The sequence below is a fragment of the Rhinopithecus bieti genome, unplaced genomic scaffold, assembly GCF_001698545.2.
Source record: "Rhinopithecus bieti isolate Rb0 unplaced genomic scaffold, ASM169854v2 scaffold_51154, whole genome shotgun sequence".
Taxonomy (NCBI): Eukaryota; Metazoa; Chordata; class Mammalia; order Primates; family Cercopithecidae; genus Rhinopithecus; species Rhinopithecus bieti.
In genome coordinates this window covers 131,115-154,788 of record NW_016820246.1, presented here as the reverse complement: position 1 = coordinate 154,788, position 23,674 = coordinate 131,115, and the positions used below count along the sequence as shown (strand labels likewise).

The 23,674-nt window shown below is 39.0% G+C and overlaps 1 protein-coding gene across 1 annotated transcript in view; it reads right to left on the bottom strand.

The window, feature by feature from the left end:
• Nucleotides 1–23,674, bottom strand: part of HEATR5B (HEAT repeat containing 5B) — a 118,379-nt gene that overhangs the window by 46,956 nt on the left and 47,749 nt on the right. The window contains 6 exon segments of the mRNA XM_017859688.1: nucleotides 259–293; nucleotides 380–631; nucleotides 1,139–1,378; nucleotides 15,433–15,577; nucleotides 20,498–20,667; nucleotides 21,082–21,098. Of these exon segments, the coding sequence (XP_017715177.1) occupies nucleotides 259–293; nucleotides 380–631; nucleotides 1,139–1,378; nucleotides 15,433–15,577; nucleotides 20,498–20,667; nucleotides 21,082–21,098 (859 nt within the window).

Here is a 23,674-nt window from a genome sequence, read left to right as displayed (position 1 = left end):
AAAAAAAAAAAAAAAAAAAAAAAAATTTTACCATTCCCTTTCTGCTGAAATGCTAAAATCCAGGACAATGTACTAAGAAAATCTAAGTAACTGCCATGATTATCCTTTGGGCAAATGATTAAAGAGACAGACACACAGATCAATCTATCTTGTGGACCACCTTCTTCAACTTATCTTCCCAATAGGAATCAGAAGATGAATAGGATGAAGAGTACATAGAGGGGACAGAAAACTAAGATGAAAGGCAAGAGAACTTACAATAAATAAACGGCACATTCTAAAGCACACTACATCTATAGCAGTAAAATATCTCATAGCAGTAAAACATCTCAAGCTGTAAAAATGCTTTGGGGAGAGTAAGTACTGATTTTAAATTTACTTGTAGGGTTTCGAAGTTTAGCAGAACGTGCCAAGGCAAGATCAAAGTGAGCCTGGTCTGCATTCTCACACAAATTGATGATTCGACACAGGCAATCGGCAGCAAATACCCGAGTGGCCCAGCGAGGGGCCACAAAAGGCTTTGATTTATCTTCTTCACCTAACGTGGTAAACATGGTATCATCATCCATCTCATCCTTCTTTTCAGATTCTTCATCTTTTCCACTACTTAAGAGAGTTGCAGTACTCATATCTATAACAAGAATAAGGAATATCATAATAACCTTACATAAGCAAAAATGATCCTTTAAAAAGTTATTATTGTTAAAAATTTTTTAATTTTAAAAAAAGACTAAATTCTTACTTTCTGGAAAACAGCAAAACTAGCAAACTTTTTTTTTAAAAATCAAAAGCCAAGGAAAGGATAACATAAATTACTTTTATGTAAACTACATTTACATATTTCAATAGTTTTACATACTATGTGTTACTCTAGAGTAACTCGGGATTTTTATGTATGAAAATTTAGTTTGAAGTTCCAAGAAATTTTGAAATACATTTTCCCAACAATATAAAAAAGTTCATTTGTTTATAACATAATTTAACCTTCAACATTTTGACAGGGATTTGTAGATCAAAAGTTATGACTTTTAAACATAAGCTCAGATTTACATGTATGTATCTTTATACATATATCTATATGTATATATCAGAAGTAAAACAATTTCCATTATTTTAAGAACACATATTAAATACTTACCACTAGAAGCTGCCAGGACATCTTTACAAAGCATTAGCCAATGAGAAAGTTTTTCTACTGCCAGCGAAGAAAGCATATGTCCCAAAGTGTCATGAATATCAGAACACAATTTTCTATCTGTCTCCCGGTCTAGCATTCCAAAAAGTAGTCCCTCAAGACCAGTTTCTGTTATATTAACACCTTGGTGCCGGCAATGGATATCACTTCGAGAACTAACCCCAGGTGCAAAAGGATTGACATCTGAAAGATAATTTTTACAAATGAATTTGTATGGGATTTTTGGTGTATGCTATAGGTAACAATTATGATAAAGATCAAGTCTTACATATAAATTCACAACAGCCACAAAACCAGCTAGCTATATACAATTTAACTATGGCCTCTAGTTTATGTATCTTTGGAATCATAATTTAATCTGGCAATTAGAGTAAAACCTTGAACTGTAAAACTGATTATTCTGAGATATTGTAAACAAATCTCAGGGAACGCTCAATAAATATTTGATTCTAATAAGAAAAAGTGTGGGAAAGAGATATACAGCTAAATATATTTAACAAACTAAAAAACTGTTTTATTTGTTAGAAGAATAAATTGAAACTTAGTCTTATAGTTCAGATTTTAAAAATTTTATAAAGTCAGAACACAAACTCTAAGTGGACTGTATCCTAACAGTTCATTTAAAAATTGGCAAAATCCTAGTCGGGCGCGGTGGCTCACGCCTGTAATCCCAGCTCTCAGGGAGGCAGAGGCGGGAGGATAGCTTGAGCCCAGGAGTTCGAGACCTGCCTGGGTAATACAGCAAGACCTCGTTCTCCACAAAAAAGGAAAAAAAAAAAAAAAAAAAAGGACAAAAAAAAATTGGCAAAATCCAAGGCCGGGCGCAGTGGCTCACACCTGTAATCTCAGCACTTTGGAAGGCGGAGGTGGGTGGATCACCTGAGGTCAGGAGTTCGAGATCAGTCTGGCCAACATGGTGAAACCCCGTCTCTACTAAAAATACAAAAATTAGCTGGGTGTGGTGGCGGGTGTCTGTAATCCCAGCTACTCGGGAGGCTGAGGCAGGAGAATCTCTTGAACCTAGGAGGCGGAGGTTGCAGTGAGACGAGATTGTGCCACTGCGCTCCAGCCTGGAAACTCCGTCGGGTGCAGTGGCTCAAACATGTAATCCCAGCACTTTGGGGGGCTGAGGCAGGCAGATCACAAGGTCAGGAGTTCAAGACCAGCCTGGTCAAGATGGTGAAACCCTGCCTCTACTAAAAATACAAAAAGTAGCCGGGTGTGGTGGCAGGTGCCTGTAATCCGAGCCACTCGGGAGGCTGAGGCAGGAGAATCACTTGAACCTGGGAGGTGGAGGTTGCAGTGAGCCGAGATCATGCCACTGCACTCCAGCCTGGGTGACAGTGTGAGACTGTTTCATAAATAAATAAATATATAAATAAATATAAAATAAAAAATAAATAAANTATATTTAAGCACAACTTTTAGATGAGGTATAGTGTACTGAAGCAAAGATTTTGCCATAATCACAGTAAAAAAAAAAAAAAACTGTTATTTCCTTGTTAACAAAATTTTTTTATCCTTCATATAACCCCCCACTGCTAGGATTAGTTTACTGTGCCTCATTTGAATAACATAAGTACAGGTATAAATCTCAGGAGCAACAAGCAGATCCCTCTTTTGAATGAAATAAAAAAAAAATTGGGCGGGCGTGGTGTCTCACACCTGTAATCCCAGCACTTTGGGAGGCCGAGCGGGTGAATCACGAGGTCAGGAGATCGAGACCATCCTGGCTAACATGGTGAAACCCCGTTTCTACTAAAAAAACAAAAAAATTAGCCAGGCATGGTGGTGGGTGCCTGTAGTCCCAGCTACTCGGGAGGCTGAGGCAGGAGAATGGCATGAACCCAGGAGGCAGAGCTTGCAGTGAGCCAAGATCACGCCACAGCACTCCAGCCTGGGTGACACAGCGAGACTCTGTCTCCAAAACAAAACAAAAAACTTTGAAAGTATCTAACTCTTTCAGCAACACTTTTTTTTTTTCTTTTTTGACACAGAATCTTACTCTGTCACCCAGGCTAGAGTGCAGTGGCGTGATCTCAGCTCACTGCAACCTCCGCCTCCTGGGTTCAAGGGATTCTCTTGCCTCAGCCTCCCAAGTAGCTGGGACTACAGGCATATGCCACCAGGCCCGGCTAATTTTTTGTATTTTTAGTAGAGACGGGGTTTCACCGCGTTAACCAGGATGGTCTCAATCTCCTGACCTCGTGATCCACCTGCTTCAGCCTCCCAAAGTGCCAGGTTTACAGTTGTGAGCCACTGTGCCTGACCTCAGTAATACTTTTAACTGTTGTTCTTAAGAGTTAATTTATCCTTTATTATACAAGGGGCAACTGCTATCTATTTCTAAAAACGCTTATGAAAGTTTGCCATATAAAAATAATGGCAGCAAATCCACAACACTCTTTTGAAGGTTCCTTTTATCTCTTAAAGGGCAGGGCTAAATATCTAAACACAAGACTGGAAAACTGAGCTGGAATTTCTATTCTAGTTTTATCACTAATATGTTATCACAACTTAAAAATAGTGACAACAGCTTGACACTTATTTCTTCATTTGTGAGGTGACTAAAACTAGGTAACAGACAATGGAGATAAAGAGACACATTCTACAGAAATAAACAGATTGCAGTTCCAAATGCAGTCCTTCAGGAAGTCTGCACTTCTTCAGTCGTCTTTCAAAAGATCAATTTTAAGTTTTTAAACAAATAGAAAATCTCACATTAGCCTGATACTGCTCCAGTATCACATGACCTGGAAATTCTGGCTCAGGCACAGACGCAAACTTCTTGATAATGTCTTCAAGTGCCTGGAGCCCAGCCATTCGCAACTGGTTGCTATGATCAGTTGCAGCCATGAATGCCATGCGAATGAGGTCAGAGAGATGAAGTACCAAGAGGTCATCTAAAATAAAATAGAATGCAAAATGAAAACTCTTGCAAAATAAGTGTAATAACATAAAAATATGAAATGAAATAAAGTTTTGATAAAAAACACAATCCATATATTTCATGACTTTGAAAATAGCAAAGATACTATATTCTTTCAACACAACTTCCATATCAATCTTTCAAGAATAGTGATATACAATAATGTTGATGATGTTATAGGATGTACAATGATATTTGATGCAAAATACTTTTAACGTAACTTTCCCAAAATCAGTTTCTAATTCTTTAAGAACAAAGGCTTGGCAAACTTTTTAGGTAAAGAACCAGATAGTTAATACTTTTGACTTTATGAAAGAAAATAGAATCTTGGGACCCCAAACTCCCTATGCCAAAGAGAAAGTGAAGCTTGGGGACTGAGTCTTGCAATACTGCCTTCCCTTTGCTCCCAGGTAGCTGTAATTTCACAACTGTGTGTCACTGCCTCATTTTAAGCCACGTTCCCACAATGACAGAAGGCCAAAAATCTTCCCAAATGGCCTCCTCTCACAAATTGCTCACAAGGCATCTTTCCAAATACATATCCCCCACTAAGAACCAGCCCTAAAACCAAGTTCTGTTGAATCTCACCCTTACAATGTCAATTACCAGATTATTTTCACAGGTATAGGACAAAGACAAGATGAGAAATCATCCCTCTCTCTATGCTGAGGCCAGTGCATAACTGACTTTTTCCTGTATTCCCCCTTTTCACATGTAAAATGTAGATTTACCGAGGCTAGGCAGGGTGAGGCGGCTCAGCCTGTAAACCTAGCACTTTGGGAAGCTGAGTTGGGTGGATAGCTTGAGCTCAAGAGTTCGAGACCAGTCTGGGCAACATGGTGAACCTCATCTCTACAAAACATACAAAAATTAGCTGGGCGTGGTGGTGTGGACCTGTAGTCCCAGTTACTCAGGGGGCTGAGGTGGGAGGATCCCTTGAACCTGGGAGGTCAAGGCTGCAGTGAGCCGAGATCATGCAACTGCACTCCAGCCTGGGTGACAAAGTGAAACCCTGTCTCCAAAAAAAAAAAAAAAAACCATTTACTGAGGCTAATCAAAGCCTCACAGGAAGATAATAACCATTTACCTCACTGCTTACTCTCCCTTCCCTTTTTTCCCCTTCCTGCTGTTCTTTCTTCTTTAAATAACGAAGTTCCCAAAACCCAATTTGGAAAAAACATGGGTCACAGATGCTCCTGTTACCCATGTTTTTTCCCAGGTGAATCCTCAACCTTGGCTAATAAGCCTCTATCAATTGATATCCTGCTTCAGTCAGAAGTCCCACCACACTTTGCAGGTGGGAGGCAAGCAGGAAGGGAAAAAATTTGGCTAGAAGCCCACAGTGCTTCCTCACCTAAAGGAAGCAAAAACATACACCAATAAAAGCAAGGTTTTTTTTTTTTTTTTTTTTTTTTTGAGACAGAGTCTAGCTCTGTCGCCCAGGCTGGGAATGCAATGGCGGATCTCGGCTCACTGCCAAGCTCTGCCCTCCCAGGTTCACGCCTTCTCCTGCCTCAGCCTCCTGAGTAGCTGGGACTACAGGCGCCCGCCACCACATCTGGCTGATTTTTTTTGATTTTTAGTAGAGATGGGTTTCCACCTGGTGTTAGCCAGGATGGTCTCGATCTCCTGACCCTCGTGATCCACCCGCCACGCCTTCCCAAAGTGACTGGGTTACAGGCCTGAGCCACCGCGCCTGGCCAAAGCCAAGGTTTTGGAACTAAAGTAGGTTGAAGAGTATTTGTACTCTCATGTTTACTGCAGGGGACTATTCACAGTAACCAAGATATGGAACCAACCTAAGTATCTATCAATTGATAAAGGAAAATGCGTATAAATACATTAATGGAATACTATTCAATCATAAGGAAATAATAAAGTTCTATTATTGAGAAACCCAGGATGAACCGGAGGCATTAGGTTAAGTGAAATACATCAGGACAACAAGAAATACCACATGACTCCACTCATACATGGAATCTAAAAAAGTTAATCTAACCAGAATAGAGAGTAGAATTGTGGTTACCTAGAAGTTGGGTGGTTAAGGGTAAGATGCGGATATGTCAGTGAAAGTATATTGAGTTACAGTTAAATAGGAGGAATAAGTGTAAGAGATCTACTCTATAGCATGGTGACTATAGTTAATGGACAATACACTATATTCTGGAAAAATGCAAAGATGGGTGGATGTTAAGTGGTCTCACACAAAAATGATAACTAGGTGAGGTAATTTGGGGGGCATTTGTTAATTTGCTAGATTAACTATTCTACAATGTATACATACTTCAAAACATCTTGTTGTACAAGATATATATATATATATTTGTAAGTCAATTAAACAAATTTTGGCCCATGTGATAAGCTTAAAAAGTTAAGGATGTAATTATTTATGTTACATGTATTTACTACAACAAAAAATTGAAACAAACAAGAATGAGGTATAATAAACTATTGCCAAAATTGGGAGAAAATTCCCAAGGCAATAGGAAGTAGATTAAAAATGGGTCTACTTATATTATGCCCAACCTGAAAGTAAATTAAAAAGACCTATTAATTCCTCCTGCACTCTATCACCTAACTACAAGGTCTAGGACTATATCAATCTACCAAACCAAAATCTAGGCAATTGCCTTCTGTAACGAGGGTGCCACTTTCCCCAAACGACCAGAGTGTGCTGCTTCTCTGCCTCTGCTATGTCTACCCTTCCAAAGCAAGACCTCTGTCTTTTTCTAAATCCAGGAAATGAACTCTTGAAAAGGTGGGTTTAATGAGAAGGGACTGAACAAATACTTCAAATGTTGGAAAGTATAATTAAGGGGGTTTATTTATATGCGGGGAGTAGTAATTCTCTACAATTAAGCATGAGATAGGGAAATGAAGAGTATGAAGATGATACAGGAGAGCCTGAAGAGCACATTTACTGGGGTCTATACTTCTCTTTTTTTTTTTTTTTTTTGAGACGGAGTCTCGCGCTGTCGCCCAGGCTGGAGTCTGGGAGTGCAGTGGGCGGATCTCAGCTCACTGCTAGCTCCGCCTCCCGGGTTCCCGCCATTCTCCTGCCTCAGCCTCCCGAGTAGCTGGGACTACAGGCGCCCGCCACCGCGCCCGGCTAGTTTTTTGTATTTTTTTAGTAGAGACGGGGTTTCACCGTATTAGCCAGGATGGTCTCGATCTCCTGACCTCGTGATCCGCCCGTCTCGGCCTCCCAAAGTGCTGGGATTACAGGCTTGAGCCACCGCGCCCGGCCTATACTTTTTCATATACTCTGCCATGACTGTTCGGAATCAGAATGGCAGGCGGTGATGTTAGAAAGCATCCCATTAGAAAGGATCCAGAGCAAAATATGCCAGACGCTGGAATCTGGGTGGGAGCTGTTACAGCAGCTTACCATCCAACTACAGATGGGAAATACATGAACAACAAAGAACACAGGCAATCCACCTCCACACTGAGAGAAAATTTCAAATATGGAATCTTCTCCTTCAAGAATATATAAACAATTAAGTTTATTAAAGAAAAATGCAACCAGGGAAAAGAAAGATTCTGAAGATTCAGAGAAATGGCTACTCTCTGGAAACAATTTTCTATAAAAACCAGAATAAAATTTAAAAAAAAAATCATGTGGCATCCTCAATAGGATGGAAAGAATCATGGCTGCTATGGTATAAAAACAGAAAATCTTAGAGAGTAAAACGGATATGATACAATGGAGGTGGGAGAAATGTAGACAAATTACAGGAAAATTAAAAAAATTAAAGCAGACTTAAGATTATTAATGAAGGCTGAAAAAAGCAAAACATCAATGTATAAAGAAAAAACCTGTGAGGACCTCTGAGCACTAAGGTAAAAAGGACAAGACACAATGAGGAAGAAAAACAACAGTTAAGATCTACAAAGAAAGAAAGGCCTACCTAAGGATTTTCACTATTCGCTAAATGTAGTACGCACACTTACGATTCCATGGCTTTACAAATTCTCTTACTTCCTCTGATTCTTTTTATTTATTTATTTTTTGGCAATCAGCTTTTTCATGTTGAATCCCTCCGCTTCTAATAATCCAGTGTGGTAGGCAGAATACTGACACCCCAAAATCTCCACACCTAATCTCTAGAACCTGTGACTATGTTACCTTGCAGGGCAAAAGGGACTCTGCAGATGTGATTATGGTTATGGAGTTTAAAACATGGAGACTGGCCTAAATTACCACAGCAGACCCAATCTAATCACATGAGTCCTTAAAAGCAGAGCACCTTTCCTGGCTGCAGTCAGAGACACGTGAGGACTGAAGAGGCATCACAGAAAGATTTAACGCCGCTGCCTTTGAAAAGACAGAAAGGGAGCTGTGAGCCAAAGAGTGCAGTCAGCATATACAAGCTGGAAAGAAAAGGAAAGGGATGCCCCCTAGAGCCTCCAGAAAGGAACACAGCCCTGCCGACACCTTGATGTTACCCCAGCGAGACTTCTGACCTCCAGAACTGTAAGATGATAAACTTGTGTGATTTTAAACCAAGTTTGTGGGCATTTGTTAGAGCAGCAATAGAAAACTAATGCCATCAGTCTCTTCTAACCCTTTCTCTGCCTTTAAAACTTCAAAATAACCTCTTCTGTGATGTCTTCCCTGGCTTTATTGGAAATGAATACTATATGTTTTTTAATGTTCTCAAAGTACTTTAACATACGACTATTAGGACACGCCACAACCATTTGACCTAGAAGTCTGTCTCTCTGTCTTCTAGGCTATAAGTTCTTCCAGGGTATGGACTATGTTTTTTTCTTCTCTGTATCCCCACTGTATACCAAAAAATAGGATGCAGTAAATATTTGCTGAATAATGACATGAACAAAAACACTGTGTTCATGATGTATTGTGCTTTGCTGATACTTTATATTCAGAGTCTCATTTTATACATGTTGTACTACTGTTTTACAGTTTGTATGTTTTTGAGACAGAGTCTTGCTCTGTCGTTCAGGCTGGAGTGTGGTGGCGTGATCTTGGCTTACTGCTACCTCTGCCTCCCGGGTTCAAGTGATTCTCCTGACTCAGCTTTCCGAGTGCCTGGGACTACAGGCACGTGCCAAGATGTCCACTAATTTTTTGTATTTTTAGTAGAGATGGGGTTTTAGCATGTTGGCCAGGCTGGTTTCGAACTCCTGACCTCAAGTTATCCACCCGCCTCAGCCTCCCAAAGTCCTGGGATTACAGGCATGAGTCACCGCACTCAGCCTGTTTGTTTTAAAAATATGTATGTGAGCTCTGCTGCTGCTTATACACAATGAAATAACCTAAAAGGCATTTTCAATTCATAGATGTCAATATTGTTAATACATACAATTTGTCTTCAGATATTTAAAAAATGATTGGGTGATAAAGAGACAACAAACTATAGGATAAGGAATCTGTTACTCTATCACCTCTCAATTTCTCTGGGTCTCTTCAACTATGAAACAAAGGTACTGGGTCTGATGGTCTCTTTGTAAATTCCCTATAATATCAGATTCAGGGGATACACGGTATAAAAAGTTTACAAAAGATAAAAAATAATGAGATAAAAATTGTTTCCATAATAAACAATTTTCACCTTTTCAAAAATACCTAATAGCACTTCTGAAATTTGAGAGTTTGCACTCTACCAGGGCATTCATGAATTCTGACATTCTCCATGGCTCGGGATGGCAAAGCTCATTTTATTTATATGCCTTAAAATTTTACCATTCCCGGCCGGGCGCGGTGGCTCAAGCCTGTAATCCCAGNAAAAGATGGTTGCATTTGAACTGACCATATACAGGCCTATTTTACTCGTCATTATTCCCTAAACAATACAGTATTAGCAACTATTTACATAGCATTTATATTATATTATTATAACTAATCTAAACATGACTTAGAGTATACAAGAGGATGTGCAAAGGTTTTATGCAAATACTACACCATTTTCTAACAGGTACTTGAGTATCCATGGATTTTCGTATTCATGAAGGTCCTAGAACCGATCCACCCCCACCCCCAGATACCTAGGGACAACCATGTGACTTTTATAAAGCAGTAAATCATGCAAAAGCAAATTAAAAAATAAATACTCCAATTATGCTTCTCCTTTTCCAATGCTAGTTTATTCTATTTCAGGCTGAAAATCTCTTGTTTCAATGTATCCTTATATACATGATTTCAAGTCACTTTTTCAGACTTGTTGGTTTCTCTGAATATAGGTTAATTTATGAATAGCCTCCTAGAGTTTGACACCTAACCTGAATACATTTGATGTGGACTGATTGGCATAAGATAAAGGTCAATTTTCTTGTTATTCTAGTTTCTTCATTTATATTAATGCATCCTAAAATCATATTAACCTTTTGGGGTAGCTGATTCATAATGTTGACTGATACTACTAACTAAAGCCCTATGACTTTTTCCAACATCAGTGCTGCTAAGCCCAAACTTTCTCTAGTATTGTGTCCCTTTGGCACTTGATACTTGGAATAAAGTGGCCTTACATTTATTTCTATCAAATTACATCTTGATCTAGTTGTCTCAATCCGTTGCATTTGGTGCAATAGTCCAAGATATTCATTAACTCTACTGGCTCTGTGATACCTGAAAATTTGAAAGGGACAATCTTTAGATCATAATCTAAGTCACTGATGAAAATGATTATTGGGATATCTTGGGGAACACAGACTGCAGCATAATATGAAAATCACCTTCTACCTTGTCAGTTTCCTTCATGCTTCTGATATCTAGCCCAGAGGTGTGCAGACCTCAGTGCATTTAAGGGTCTCCTGGGCAGCTTGTAAATTCCCTAGACTCACCTCTAGAGATTTAAATTCAATAGTCTGGAATAGTGTCCAACAATTAGCAGTTAAAACTAACACCCACTTTTAGATTTACGTAAGACTATTTGTCTGCATTGGTCATAAGCATGACAGAGAAGTCATGTCACAAACCTTGCTGAAAGTGTAGACATTCATATTCATATTAGGTCTTATAATATTTTACTGACAGTTTCACGGGATAAATATATTTATGTTATCTTAATTTACATTTTATTATCTTCTATAATGAAATTGAAGACATTTTTATATTTTTCTTGGCCATTGAAAATTCCCTGCTGATTCTTTTTTCCATTTATCAATTGCTGTTATTTTTCCCTAATAAATATGTAAGCTATCGCTGATATTTTTCATGCGTTATAAGGATTACAAATGGTTTTCTCAATTTGTTTCTCTGTTCTCTGTCATTTGTATTTTAACTTTTTATATTGTTTTCTTCTATAACAAGTTTGTTTATATTTCTTATGCAGAACAATCTAACAATTTTTGTAATTTCTGTCATTATTTGAAGTCATGCCTAAAAACTCTTTCTGTAAGATTATGTAAATATTCAATAACATTTTCTTTAGAATACAACCTTCGGTATTTTTATATCTTTGATATCTTTATAATTTTTGAATTTTATGTATTTCTAGAATGCTTTTAAAATATAATTTTTGGAAAATCTGAATCAAGTATGTTAATTGTTGAAATACTAACAACTGAGAAATTGCTTATATGTATCATGAGATGAGACTGGTTAATTATACAGAATATCCATAAGATATAATTCTATGTGGCAAATGAGATTTTGCCCTAAAAGATATTTTCTGACATGAAAATATTCACAATTTAATGTTAAGTGAAACAAAGCAGAAATACATACACACATTTCAATTCTGTTAAAAATATTGTATGTATGTGCATAAAAGGCAAAAAATTGAAAGGGAGACAAGACAGGTTGCTGTGATGTATGCAGAAATGTTAGCAGTGTTTGTCACTGTATAGTGGGGTAATGCATGTTTTCATATGTTGCTTACTTTTGACAGTAAACACGTTTTAACACAAAACACATGAAAATTAAGGCTAAAGCTATATACTATATTTAATTCTAATAACTTCAAGCAAAATAGAAAAATATAGTGAAGTATAAAGTGGGAATTACTTGGTTTTAGATGAACTGCATAATATTTGGAAGTTATTTAGACATTTTTCATTTTCAAACACAACGGGACTGTGATCGTGAATCATCAATGCCCAACCACGTGAGTAATATAGCTACTTACAAGCACAGGTTTAACTACTACTTCTGTATTATATGCATATACAAATATGGCTGGGCACAATGGCTCACACCTGTAATCCTAACAGTTCGAGAGGCCAAAGCAGGAGGATTACTTGAGGCCAGGAGTTTGAGACCAGCTTGAGTAATATAGCAAGACCCTGGCTCTACAAAAATTAAGAATTCAGCCAGGCATGGCAGTGCATACCTGTAGTCGCAGCTACTCAGGAGGCTGAGGCAAGAGGATCACTTGAGCCCAGGAGGTCAAAGCTACAATGAGCCATGATCATGCCACTGCACTCCAGCTTGAGCGGCAGCAAGACCCTGTCTCAACCAATCAATATTTTAAATATAAAATAAAAAATAAATAAAATTGGGAAAATTCACTAAAAGTAACGTCATGAAATATTAGTTAAATTTCTTGCTTCACCGGAAAATCTTTTCATTCTTGTAAAGAGCAGTAGTATATAACTGGTGGCTTTAAGAATGAGTATTACTATGCCCTCTGAAGTCTACAGCCCTCTGAACCCTGAAGGGAGTAAGACAGAGGAATGGAGCTGAAAGGTAACTATTTTTGTTGTGTCACCCCAAATACAGAATATAGTGAGGTTTGAAGAAAATAGCCATAGTGAGTAAAATTCTAAAACAATAGAAAAAGTTAAATGAAAAGGTTCCAAGAAAAGAGAACATTAGAAAGAGATTAGGCACAGAGACTTTTCTTTCACTTAGCAGTGCATAGTGAATATTTTCCCATTTCACTAATTACATTTCTATAGTATGAATGTTAATGGCTACACCGCAAACCAATACATTAGGATAAAATTAATTGATTAATCACTGAGGACAAATTCCTTAAAAGAAAATTAACTGATTAGAGGACAAATTCCTTAAAAGGGAATTTCTAGGTCAAAGGGTAAGCACATTTTGAAAACTTCAAGGACATAGTGCCAAAAAACCCTCCAGGAAATGTGCGTGATTTTTACATTTCTATCTGTAGTACAAGAAATATCTATTCCTACTTTTCCCAACACTGGTTATAATTATTTTTAATCTTGATTAGTTTTATAGAAGAAAAATGCTATCTTATGAGTATAATAACATGCAATTGTTAAATCACTGGAAGTTAAAGATACTTGTTATTTTTTCTTTATAAAACGTGCTCTAGTGGTTTTTACAAGGTGCAAAGACAAATTAACATTGCAGGCTTAACACTACCTTAGTAAGACTTAATTGCAAGGTTAGCCCTTGGCTAGCATCTGGGAATTGGGTTTCTAGAGGTTTCCCATTAATTCCCTGATAAAAGTGGTTCACTGTACCTAAACTGTGGCTTCTGCTGAACATTTGCTTTCCTTCTGAGAGTCTGAACTTTTGGTATGTGCCAGGCAGGCCATGCCTATGGGATCAGCCCCCAGTAAAAACATTGGGCATTAAGTCTTTAATAAGCTTCTCTGGGAGAATACATTACACGCATGTTGTCATAACCCATTGCTGGGTTGCAATCTGTATGACTCCATGGGGACAGGGCTCTGGGAAGCTTGTGCCTGGTTTCCTCTAACTTCATCCTACACACCTTTTCTTCCTTTTGTCATAATAAACACAGCCAGGAAAATGCCTATACACTGAGTCCACCCAGGAAATCATCAAACCTGGAGGTGATCTTGGGGACTCCAAACATACTCATTTGTAAAAGCTTTAAACACTTTTATAAATAAGTACATTAGTAAATAAAATTAGTTAATAAAAAATATATTTTGCAAATATTTTTCCCTATCTTAGCTGTCTTTCTTTTCTTTTCTTTTTTTTTTTAAGAGACAGGATCTCACTATGTTGCCCAGGTTGGACTTGAACTCCTGGGATCAAGGGATCTGTCTCAGTCTTCCAAGTAGTCTCAATTTTGTTTATGGCAACTGACATGTAGAAGTTCTGAAAATTTATATGTATTCAGAAGAGGTCTGTAACTACTTTTGGTGATGTTTTCTCTCCAAAAAGCAATAATGTCTACTGTTAGATTTTTATCATAACCTTATTTTATTTTTTTTTTTTTTGAGATGAAGTCTTGCTCTGCCACCAAGGCTGGGGTGCAGTGGTGCGATCTTGGCTCACTGCAAGCTCCACCTCTCGGGTTCACGCCATTCTCCTGCCTCAGCCTCCCGAGTAGCTGGGACTACAGGCCCCCGCCACCACACTTGGCTAATTTTTCTGTATTTTAGTAGAGAAGGAGTTTCACCATGTTAGCCAGGATGGTCTTGATATCCTAAATTCGTGATCCGCCCGCCTCGGCCTCCCAAAGTGTTGAGATTACAGGCATGAGCCACCGTGCCCAGCCTAATAAACTTCTTTAATATTCTACAATACTGTATGGCTGTTAATAAAGTTCTTATGCTATGCTAAAATTGAAGTTATTCTTGTATCTTGCTTCTTTGTATCCAAGCGGATTCTAGGCATCAGAAAACTTTTATAAGTAAAAATTTTCCCTCATAATCGGGGAAATACCTCTGTCAATTAAACTCTTAAAAAGTTTCCAAACTACCTACACCCAGATATCAGAAGACCAGCCAGGAATTTAAGCTATACCTAAAACCGTCCAAAAAGCAGAAAGAACTAAAGGAAGCAAAAATCAACCTTTTGCTACCAAACATCTGATATTTCATAGCTTTATTGGCTACTTTGGTCTTACCTTCTTAGAGGAAAAATTACATCACAAAAGGCTAACTACCATCCAGAACTGGAAACCTTCAAGTGCCCCTAAAACATCCTCAAGAAATGGCAGAAATATTCTGATACTAAATATTACTCAGTTTAAGCTACAAATAATTTTTTTCTAAATCCAGTCATTCACACCCAACTTTTTACTTATTTATTTACTTACTTTCTTTAGGAGACATGGTCTTACTCTACCACCCAGACTGGAGCACAGTGGTGTGATCACAGCTCGTCGTAACCTTGAACCCTTGGGCTCAAGTGATCCTCCTGCCTCAGCCTCCTGAGTAGCTAGGATTACAGGTACACGACACTATGCCCGACTTGCAAAATTTTAAAAGCAAAATGCGAAATTACCAAGAAAACCACATTGGAATTTTTAAAGTGGTAATGGTTTTATTTCAAAGAATAAGACATCTGGCCACATTTCAACACAAAAATGTTATTTGATAAATAGTACTTATTTGAAATGTAAAAGTATTTAAACAAAAAAGAATATTGACCAATAATATAACTTACTGGCACTACTACTCTCTTTGTCCCCTGCATTTTTTGCCAGGCTCATGGCATATTCACAAACTTCAGCTGCTTCTCTTTGTGCCAGTTGCCGAAGACATGCCACAGCTGCTCGTCGAAGTAACAAATGGGAACTACATAAGTGAACCTGTAAACCATAACAATGTTAGGCAATTTCTCTTAAAAAAGCTGTAATTCTTTAACCTTATTTGTCTAATGAATGTATATGCATGTATATACATACACATATATATACATACATACACACACACACACACATATATATTTTTTGAGACAGATTTTCACTCATTGCCCAGGCTGGAGTGCAGTGGCGTGATCTCAGCTCACTGCAACCTCTGCCTTCCAGTTTCAAGCGATTCTCCTGCCTCAGCCTCCTGAGTAGCTGGGATTACAGGCACCTGTCACCACGCCTGGCTAATTTTTGCATTTTTGGTAGAGATGGGGTTTCACCATGTTGGCCAGGCTGGTCTCGAACTCCTGGTCTCGTGATCCACCCACCTCGGCCTCCCAAAGTGCTGGGATTATAGGCATGAGCCACCGTGCTCGGCCCTAATGAATATATATTAACATCTTACTTCTGAAGATGCTCTTAATTTAACAACCTCAGTTTGTTTAAAATACAGTCAAATGATGGCCTTCTGACAAAATACTACTACTAATAAAATATATGAAAAATATGTTAGTTGCCAAAATAACTGTCCCAAGATCTTTGCTCTAAAGTTCATACAATATACTTACATGAAAAATCCAGAAGGACTTTCTGCACATCTTATTTTACACATGGTCCTACTCAACTTTGTCATCTAAATGTTTTAAGCATATAGAGATCAGACGTAGTGAATGAAAAGTTAAGGGGCAGAGCACACCATAACATTTGAAAGCAAAGGAGGTTATTTAGTAAAGTGAAAAAACCAAATCAAGCAAACATAATCACCTGAAAAAATTGCAAAATGGGGCCTTTTGCTACAGACTTTTTTTTTCATCTGCAAGGTCCCCGAATATAGTACACTCTAAAACATAAAAGTATAAGATGCAGCATGGCATAAAAGTTAAGAATTCAGGCACAGCTGCCAAAGTGGGTTTGAATCCTGGCTCTGTCACTTATTCCTGTGACACCTTACACAAGTTACTCAGCCCCTCTGTGCCTTGATTTGCCCACATGTATGGTGGGAATATTAACTCTTCACAGGAATACGGTGTAAATAAGTAAAATGCTTACAATGCTGGCTAGCACATGGTAACTGCTCAGTAAATGTAAGCTATTATAATTGTTACTATAAATCTGACTCATGAAGAAAATATTAAATTATGTTCCATGTGCTGCTTTTTAAGCAAGGAAGTAATCTTTCAGAAAGAATCCCAGACCAAATGATGGGGATGGAGAACAGGTGTATGGAATATACCTCCTTTCACAATGCCAGATAGTATATTTTTAGGCTATTAATAGAGCATTTGGAACTCAAGATATACTTGCATGAAATCATAGCCCATGAAATTTATACCAAGCATTAATAAAAATAAACTATAACTGAGGAGGAAAAAAATCTGACAGATTTTTATCAACAAAATAGTTTGGTTATTTGTCTTTTTGGTTTTTTTTTTGAGACAGAGTCTCGCTCTGTCGCCCAGGCTGGAGTGCAATGGCGCGATCTCGACTCACTGCAAGCTCCGCCTCCCGGGTTTACGCCATTCTCCTGCCTCAGCCTCCCGAGTAGCTGGGACTATAAGCGCCCGCCACCTTGCCCAGCTAGTTTTTTTGTATTTTTTTTAGTAGAGACGGGGTTTCACCGTGTTAGCCAGGATGGTCTCGATCTCCTGACCTCGTGATCCGCCCGTCTCGGCCTCCCAAAGTGCTCAATTACAGGCTTGAGCTTATTTTGTTTTTAAGACAGGGTATCACTCTGTCACGCAGGCTGGTGTGCAGTGACACAATCACAGCTTACTACAGCCTCAACCTCTTGGGCTCAAGCAATCCTCTCGCCTCAGTTTTTGATTTTTTTGTAGAGACAAGGTCTCACTATATTATAGCCCAGGCTAGTGTCAAACTCCTGCGCTCAAGTGATCTGCCCGCTTTGGGCTCCCAAAGCACTGGGATTTTATTTACTCTTCTTCCCGAAAATAAAGACATTTTGGAAATTTCAAACACTCCATAATTAATTAGAAAGCTCAAGCATGGTCATATCAAATGGGAAGAACAAGTCACTTAGTCTCTTGAAGTTTCTGCCTTTTTATTTTTACAGTGGGGACAACATCCAACCCACCCATCTTACACAACTGCTGTAAGAATCCAGTGATAAAACATATATGGAGAACATCATAAAATTTTAATTTAGTAACAATTACAGAGAATTGTAGCTCAGAAAATACATTCAACAAATGTTGACTGGCAAAGCCTAAGTGAAAGAAATAAAACACTTTACAAAGTGTTTTCAAAAACTCCACTGCAGTTATTCTCAGGTGTACTTCTCTCTTTCATTTTAACATCTGTGATATTAGAGTTGTAAAGTACAATCAATGGTATCTTTCAGTCCCTGTATTTATTGAAAAGATAATCCTATCCACACTGTAGTGGTAACATGTGCCAAAGTTGTAAGTTATATGACTGTGTTTGTGTGAATTCAATTCTGGACACTCCATTGTGTTCCGTTTGTCTACTTGTGTATACTTGCAATATTACCCTGTCTTTCTCATTGGAGCTTATGGTAAATCTTGATAGTAAGTATAGTAAATCTTCCAACTTCATTGATCTTTATCAGCACTTTGCATTTCCCTATTAAAATTTAGAACCAGCTTGTCAATTTTTCCAAAAACACCACTCTTCTACTCCATTTAGCTTCTGTGAACAACACAACCTCTATTTCTTCTTTAATCTCTCTTAACTGCTTCTACATATTCCTTGCTGACTCCTTTTCTCTTTTCCGAATTTTTTAAGTAGGGTTCCTCAATCAGGACTCTCTCCTTGGTGATCTCATCTACTCCTATGTCTCTGTTTTCCATATAAATGCTTATGTCTCTCAAATTTACCTCTTTAACCAGACCTCTCTTTTCTGAGCTCCAGGCCCATATAACTAACTATCCACATGTCTAAAACTGAATTAATGATATCCACTCTTCCCAACCCTCCTCCTCCAATGTTGCCAATCTCAGGAAATTACATTACTATACTCAAGTCAAAAACCTAGGCCATATCCTTCTAACCCTCTTCCCCAACTATGCCCCACTGAGAGCCAATTAATGAACAAATACTTCATCCTAAATATTACCCAAATCGACTGATTTCTCCTCATTCACTTACTACTTAGACAAATCACTATTAACTTCTTCTGAGAATACCACAATTCTTACCCTGTAGAGTCTAATCTCTATCATGCAGGAAGAACAAAATGTAAAAAGTGCAAATCTGATTATGTCACTCCCCTGCAGAGAACACCTTCTAATGGTTTCCCACTGCTTTTAGAATCAAGTCCAAAGGTTTTATATATGTAGAAAGTCTGTGCAGTATGTCACCTGGTTAGTTGTCCAGCCTCATCATTTCCTCTAGACCCCACATCTGCCTCTTCTCTCAGCCTTAACCACACTAACTAATTGGCTCTTTAAATGTATGTATTGACAGCCCTTCCCAGTTTAGGGCCTTGCACGTATTTTTCTTCCTGTCTAAAAGTAAACGCTGTCTACTTCAATATCATGCCCTTTGCAAACCAACTCCTATTTATTCTGCAAATCACACCTTAAATATCTTTTTTTTTTTTTTTGAGATAGAGTTTCGTCTTCTTGCCCAGGTTGGAGTGCAATGGCGTGATCTTGGCTCACCACAATCTCCGCCTCCTGGGTTCAAGTGATCCTCCTGCTTCAGCCTCCCAAGTAGCTGAGATTATAGGCACCTGCCACCACCCCTGGCTAATTCCTGTATTTTTAGTAGAGATGAGGTTTGATCATGTTGCCCAGGCTGGTCTTGAACTCCTGACCTCAGGTTATCCACCCACCTCAGCCTCCCAAAGTGCTGGGATTACAGGCGTGAGCCACCGCGCCTGGCGTTAAATACATTTTTTAATGAAAATCTTTTCTGAATGTCAGGATTATGATAGGTGTCCTGCTATATGCTCTCTTATGCTTTCCTCCAGGCTTTTATAGTACTTATCTGTAAATAATATTTTTCCATATTCCTTTGTAAACTATAAACTTTACTATAACAGAGGCTTGATCTTGTCTCATCCACAAATGTTATCTCCAGTATGTTGCATGGTTCCTGACATATAACAGGCTATCAGTAAGTATTTAATGAATGAATAAATTAACAATTATAATGATAGCAACAGATACTCAGAAGTATCAATCAAGTTTTAGGAAATAAAATTCTGAGTAGGAAAACTAAAATGTGATATATTCTTTTTTTTTTTGAGACTGAGTCTTGCACTGTCACCCAGGCTAGAGTGCAGCGGTGCGATCTCGGTTCACTGCATCCTCTGCCTCCTGGATTCAACCGATTCTCCTGCCTCAGCCTCCCGAGTAGCTGGGACTACAGGTGCGTGCCACCATGCCCAGCTAATTTTTGTATTTTTAGTGTAGATGGGGTTTCACCATATTAGCCAGGCTAGTCTCGAACTCCTGACCTAGTGATCTGCCTGCCTCAGCCCCCCAAAGTGCTGGGATTACAGGCGTGAGCCACTGCACCCAGCCCAAATGTGATATATTCTTAGCGAGAAAATAAACAGTTCATCAAGATATTTCTGACTTTATGAAGTCATAAAATGACAACTGAAGCTCAAAAAAACAAAGATCTAGTATTTGATATCATAAGAGGGTGACTATAATTTTAATTGTACAGTTTAAAATAACTATGGATTATTTGTAACACAAATAAATGATAAATGCTTGAGGTGAGGAATACCACATTCACTCTGATGTGATTATTATACACTGCAGGCTTGTATCAAAATACCTCAAGTATCCCATAAATATATATACCTACTATGTACCCATAGAAATATTTTAAATGTAAAATAAAATACAACTTAAAAATCAATGAATGAAATAGCTCTATACTTACACAAAGGCTAGGAACAAGACTAGATAGATTGACATGTCGTGGTGCAAACATGTGAAGCTGCTGAAGGCAAGATATGGCAGCTGCCTGAACAAGAGAATCTGAATGGTCCTGTGTTATTGCACAACCCACCAAACAAGAGGAACGAATTGTAGAAATTGTTGCTCCATTTCCTAGTGCAAATTGAAAGAAAATATAAAATACAATTATTTTATTAGTACCACCAAAAATATTCCTAGTAAACAATTATCTTCTAAATAACCATTCCATCCAATTATTATTCAGTTTTTTTTTTTGTTGCTGTTGTTTTTGAGACGGAGTCTCGCTCTGTCGCCCAGGCTGGAGTGCAGTGGCGTGATCTCGGCTCACTGCAACCTCCGCCTCCCAGGTTCAAGCAATTCTCCTGCCTCAGACTCTGGAGTAGCTGGGGTCACAAGCACGTGCCACTACACCCAGCTGATTTTTGTACTTTTAGTACAGATGGCATTTCACCATGTTGGCCAGGTTGGTCTTGAACTTCTGACCTGAAATGATCCACCTGCCTCGGCCTCCCAAAGTGCTGGGATTACAGGCATGAGCCACCACACCTGGCCTATATGCATATCTTTATATGTAAACAAGAAAATCATAAAAATCACGTTAAGAGCTACATTCTAGTTTATATGCATTGCCTTATCATTATCACTTTAGAAAATACTTGATAAACACCTATGCTTAATAAAAGGCACATATTTATCCTCTTCATATCCCTGTGACATTCACAGGAAGAACTATCCTCACTTTCCCAAGGAGGACAATGGGTCTTAGAAAGAGGCTTATTTAAATCACCTATTTTTCCCTGTAATACCAGCATTTTGGGAGGCCAAGACGGCAAATCACCTGAGGTCAGGAGTTTGAGACTGGCCTGGCCAATATAGTGAAACCCCCGTCTCTACTGAAAATACAAAAGTTAGCTGAGGCAGGAGAACTGCTTGAACCCAGGAGGCGGAGGTCGCAGTGAGCCGAGATCATGCCACTGCCCTCCAGTCTGGGAGACAGGGCGAGTCTCTGTCTCCCTGAAAAGAAAACAAACAAAAAAAATCACATATTTTCAATTTCTAGCATTTTCTGTAAGTCTTTTCCTTTTCCTCTCTTTTTAAAAATACCTGTCAAAATGGAGGCAACATAGCATAGGGATTAAGAATGCAGGCAACGGGCTAGGCGGGGAGGCTCGTGCCTGTAATCCCAGCACTTTGCAAGGCTGAGATGGGAGTGGGAGGACTGCTTATGCCAGGAGTTTGAGAACAGCCTGGGCAACATAGCGAGACCCCATCTCTTAAAACAAAACAAAGAAAAAAAAAAGGCCAGGCATGGTGGCTCAGGCCTGTAATCCCAACACTTTGGGAGGCCGAGGCGGGTAGATCATGAGGTCAGGAGTTCGAGACCAGCCTCGCCAACATGGTGAAACCCCGTCTCTACTAAAAATACAAGAAATTAGCTGGGTGTAGTGGCAGGCACCTGTAATCCCAGCTACTGAGGAGGCTGAGGCAGGAGAACTGCTTGAACTCAGGAAGCGGAGGTTGTAGTGAGCTGAGACCACACCACTGCACTCCAGCCTGGGTAACAGATTCAAAAAAAAAAAAAAAAAAAAAAATGAAACCACCGAACCAACCAAACAAACAAAAGTCGCAGAGCTCCAGTGAAGGCAGAGTTCTCAATCCTAGTGAGCTGTCTATGTCAAAGTCACAATCCTAGTTGGGAGGGAGTGGGATCCTGAGATTTGGGGTGAGGACATATGGGCAGGGGTCCTTGTAAATTTTGACTTCCCAGATTTCTTCTGAATTCTCTGGGCCTGCAGAAGGGGTCCATTCTCCTGGCTGGTTAAAGGTTAACACTTCCTACTTTTGAAGTCAATACAGAGATTTTTGCCTTGAAAGAAAACAACTTCTTTCCCCACAGAATCTCAACGTCTCCCTTCATCTTACCACCAAACCAGTAATGAGGGTGAAGTTACAACATAATTGAGGAGCTGCTCAGGGAGAAAAGAGACCATTCTTGTAGGAGCTGCAGGACCTGAACAATATGTGTTGTCAGAAGCTGGAAGAGTACATAGGGATCCTGTTAAATTCAGTTTAGCCTAAAGCTGCCTTCTCTCATATTTTAAGTTCTGCCTAAAGGTTTTTCTGTACATAGTGAACTGTAACCTAACTGGATGTGTAAACAGACTGTAAACTACTCTTGTAACAAGTAGCTGAGTCCCAGCCAATCACAGAAACCACACTTCCACCACTCACAGGCAGCCAACTGTTTGAAGAGTATTCAAATAAGGCAAACCCTGAGCTGCAACCAATCCATCTGTTTCTGTACTTCATTTCCATTTTCTGAACATCACTTTCCTTTTTCTGTCCATAAATCTCTCTGGTTGGCAGGGGAGGGAGACGGAGTTGGGGAGAAGTGGCTGTCTGATTTACAAATCATACTTTGCTCAATTAAACTCTGTTAAATTTAATTTGTCTAAAGTCTTTCTTTTAACAATCCTGAGTATGCATAATTGAGGGAGGTAGAGCATACAGTTAGATAAAGAAGAATTCATTGATAAGAGAGCGCTTTCCCATGATGTAGGAGTCCACCTTGGCAAGGACCCAGGAAACACTAGCTGTTGCACTGGTAGAATACATTTTGGAAGTTAGAGAGAACATCACATCAAATTGATCTACTATGTCAATAATATCATGTTAATCATACTGGGTGAGCAAGAAGTGCAAGTACATTGGAGGCCTTGATAAGACACTTGTGCTTCAGAGGCTTGGGCTCTGCCATGTCTGTGAAATGTTTAGGCCACACAGTGCCACATCAGTACAGAGCCTGGGTTACCCTGGGACAACCCCTTCAAAGTAAAGGACAAATGTCTGCATTTCATGCCTCCACTACTGAAAAGGAAGCACAATACCTGGTAGGGTTCTGGAGGCAGCATCTTCCACACTCAGAAATACTGCTTCAGCCCTTTCGCTGGTAACTGGGAAGACATCCAGCATTGATCCAGGCTTTGAAGCCGGTCCAGGATGTAGTGAGAGCAGCCCTGTCACTTGTTGTCTTGTAGCCAGCAGGCCTATGCATTTGAAATCATTTGCATTGCCATGTAAACTCCTCCATCGCTCTCCCCAAATCTTTTTGGTTGTTTTTTTTTTTTTTTTTTTTTTT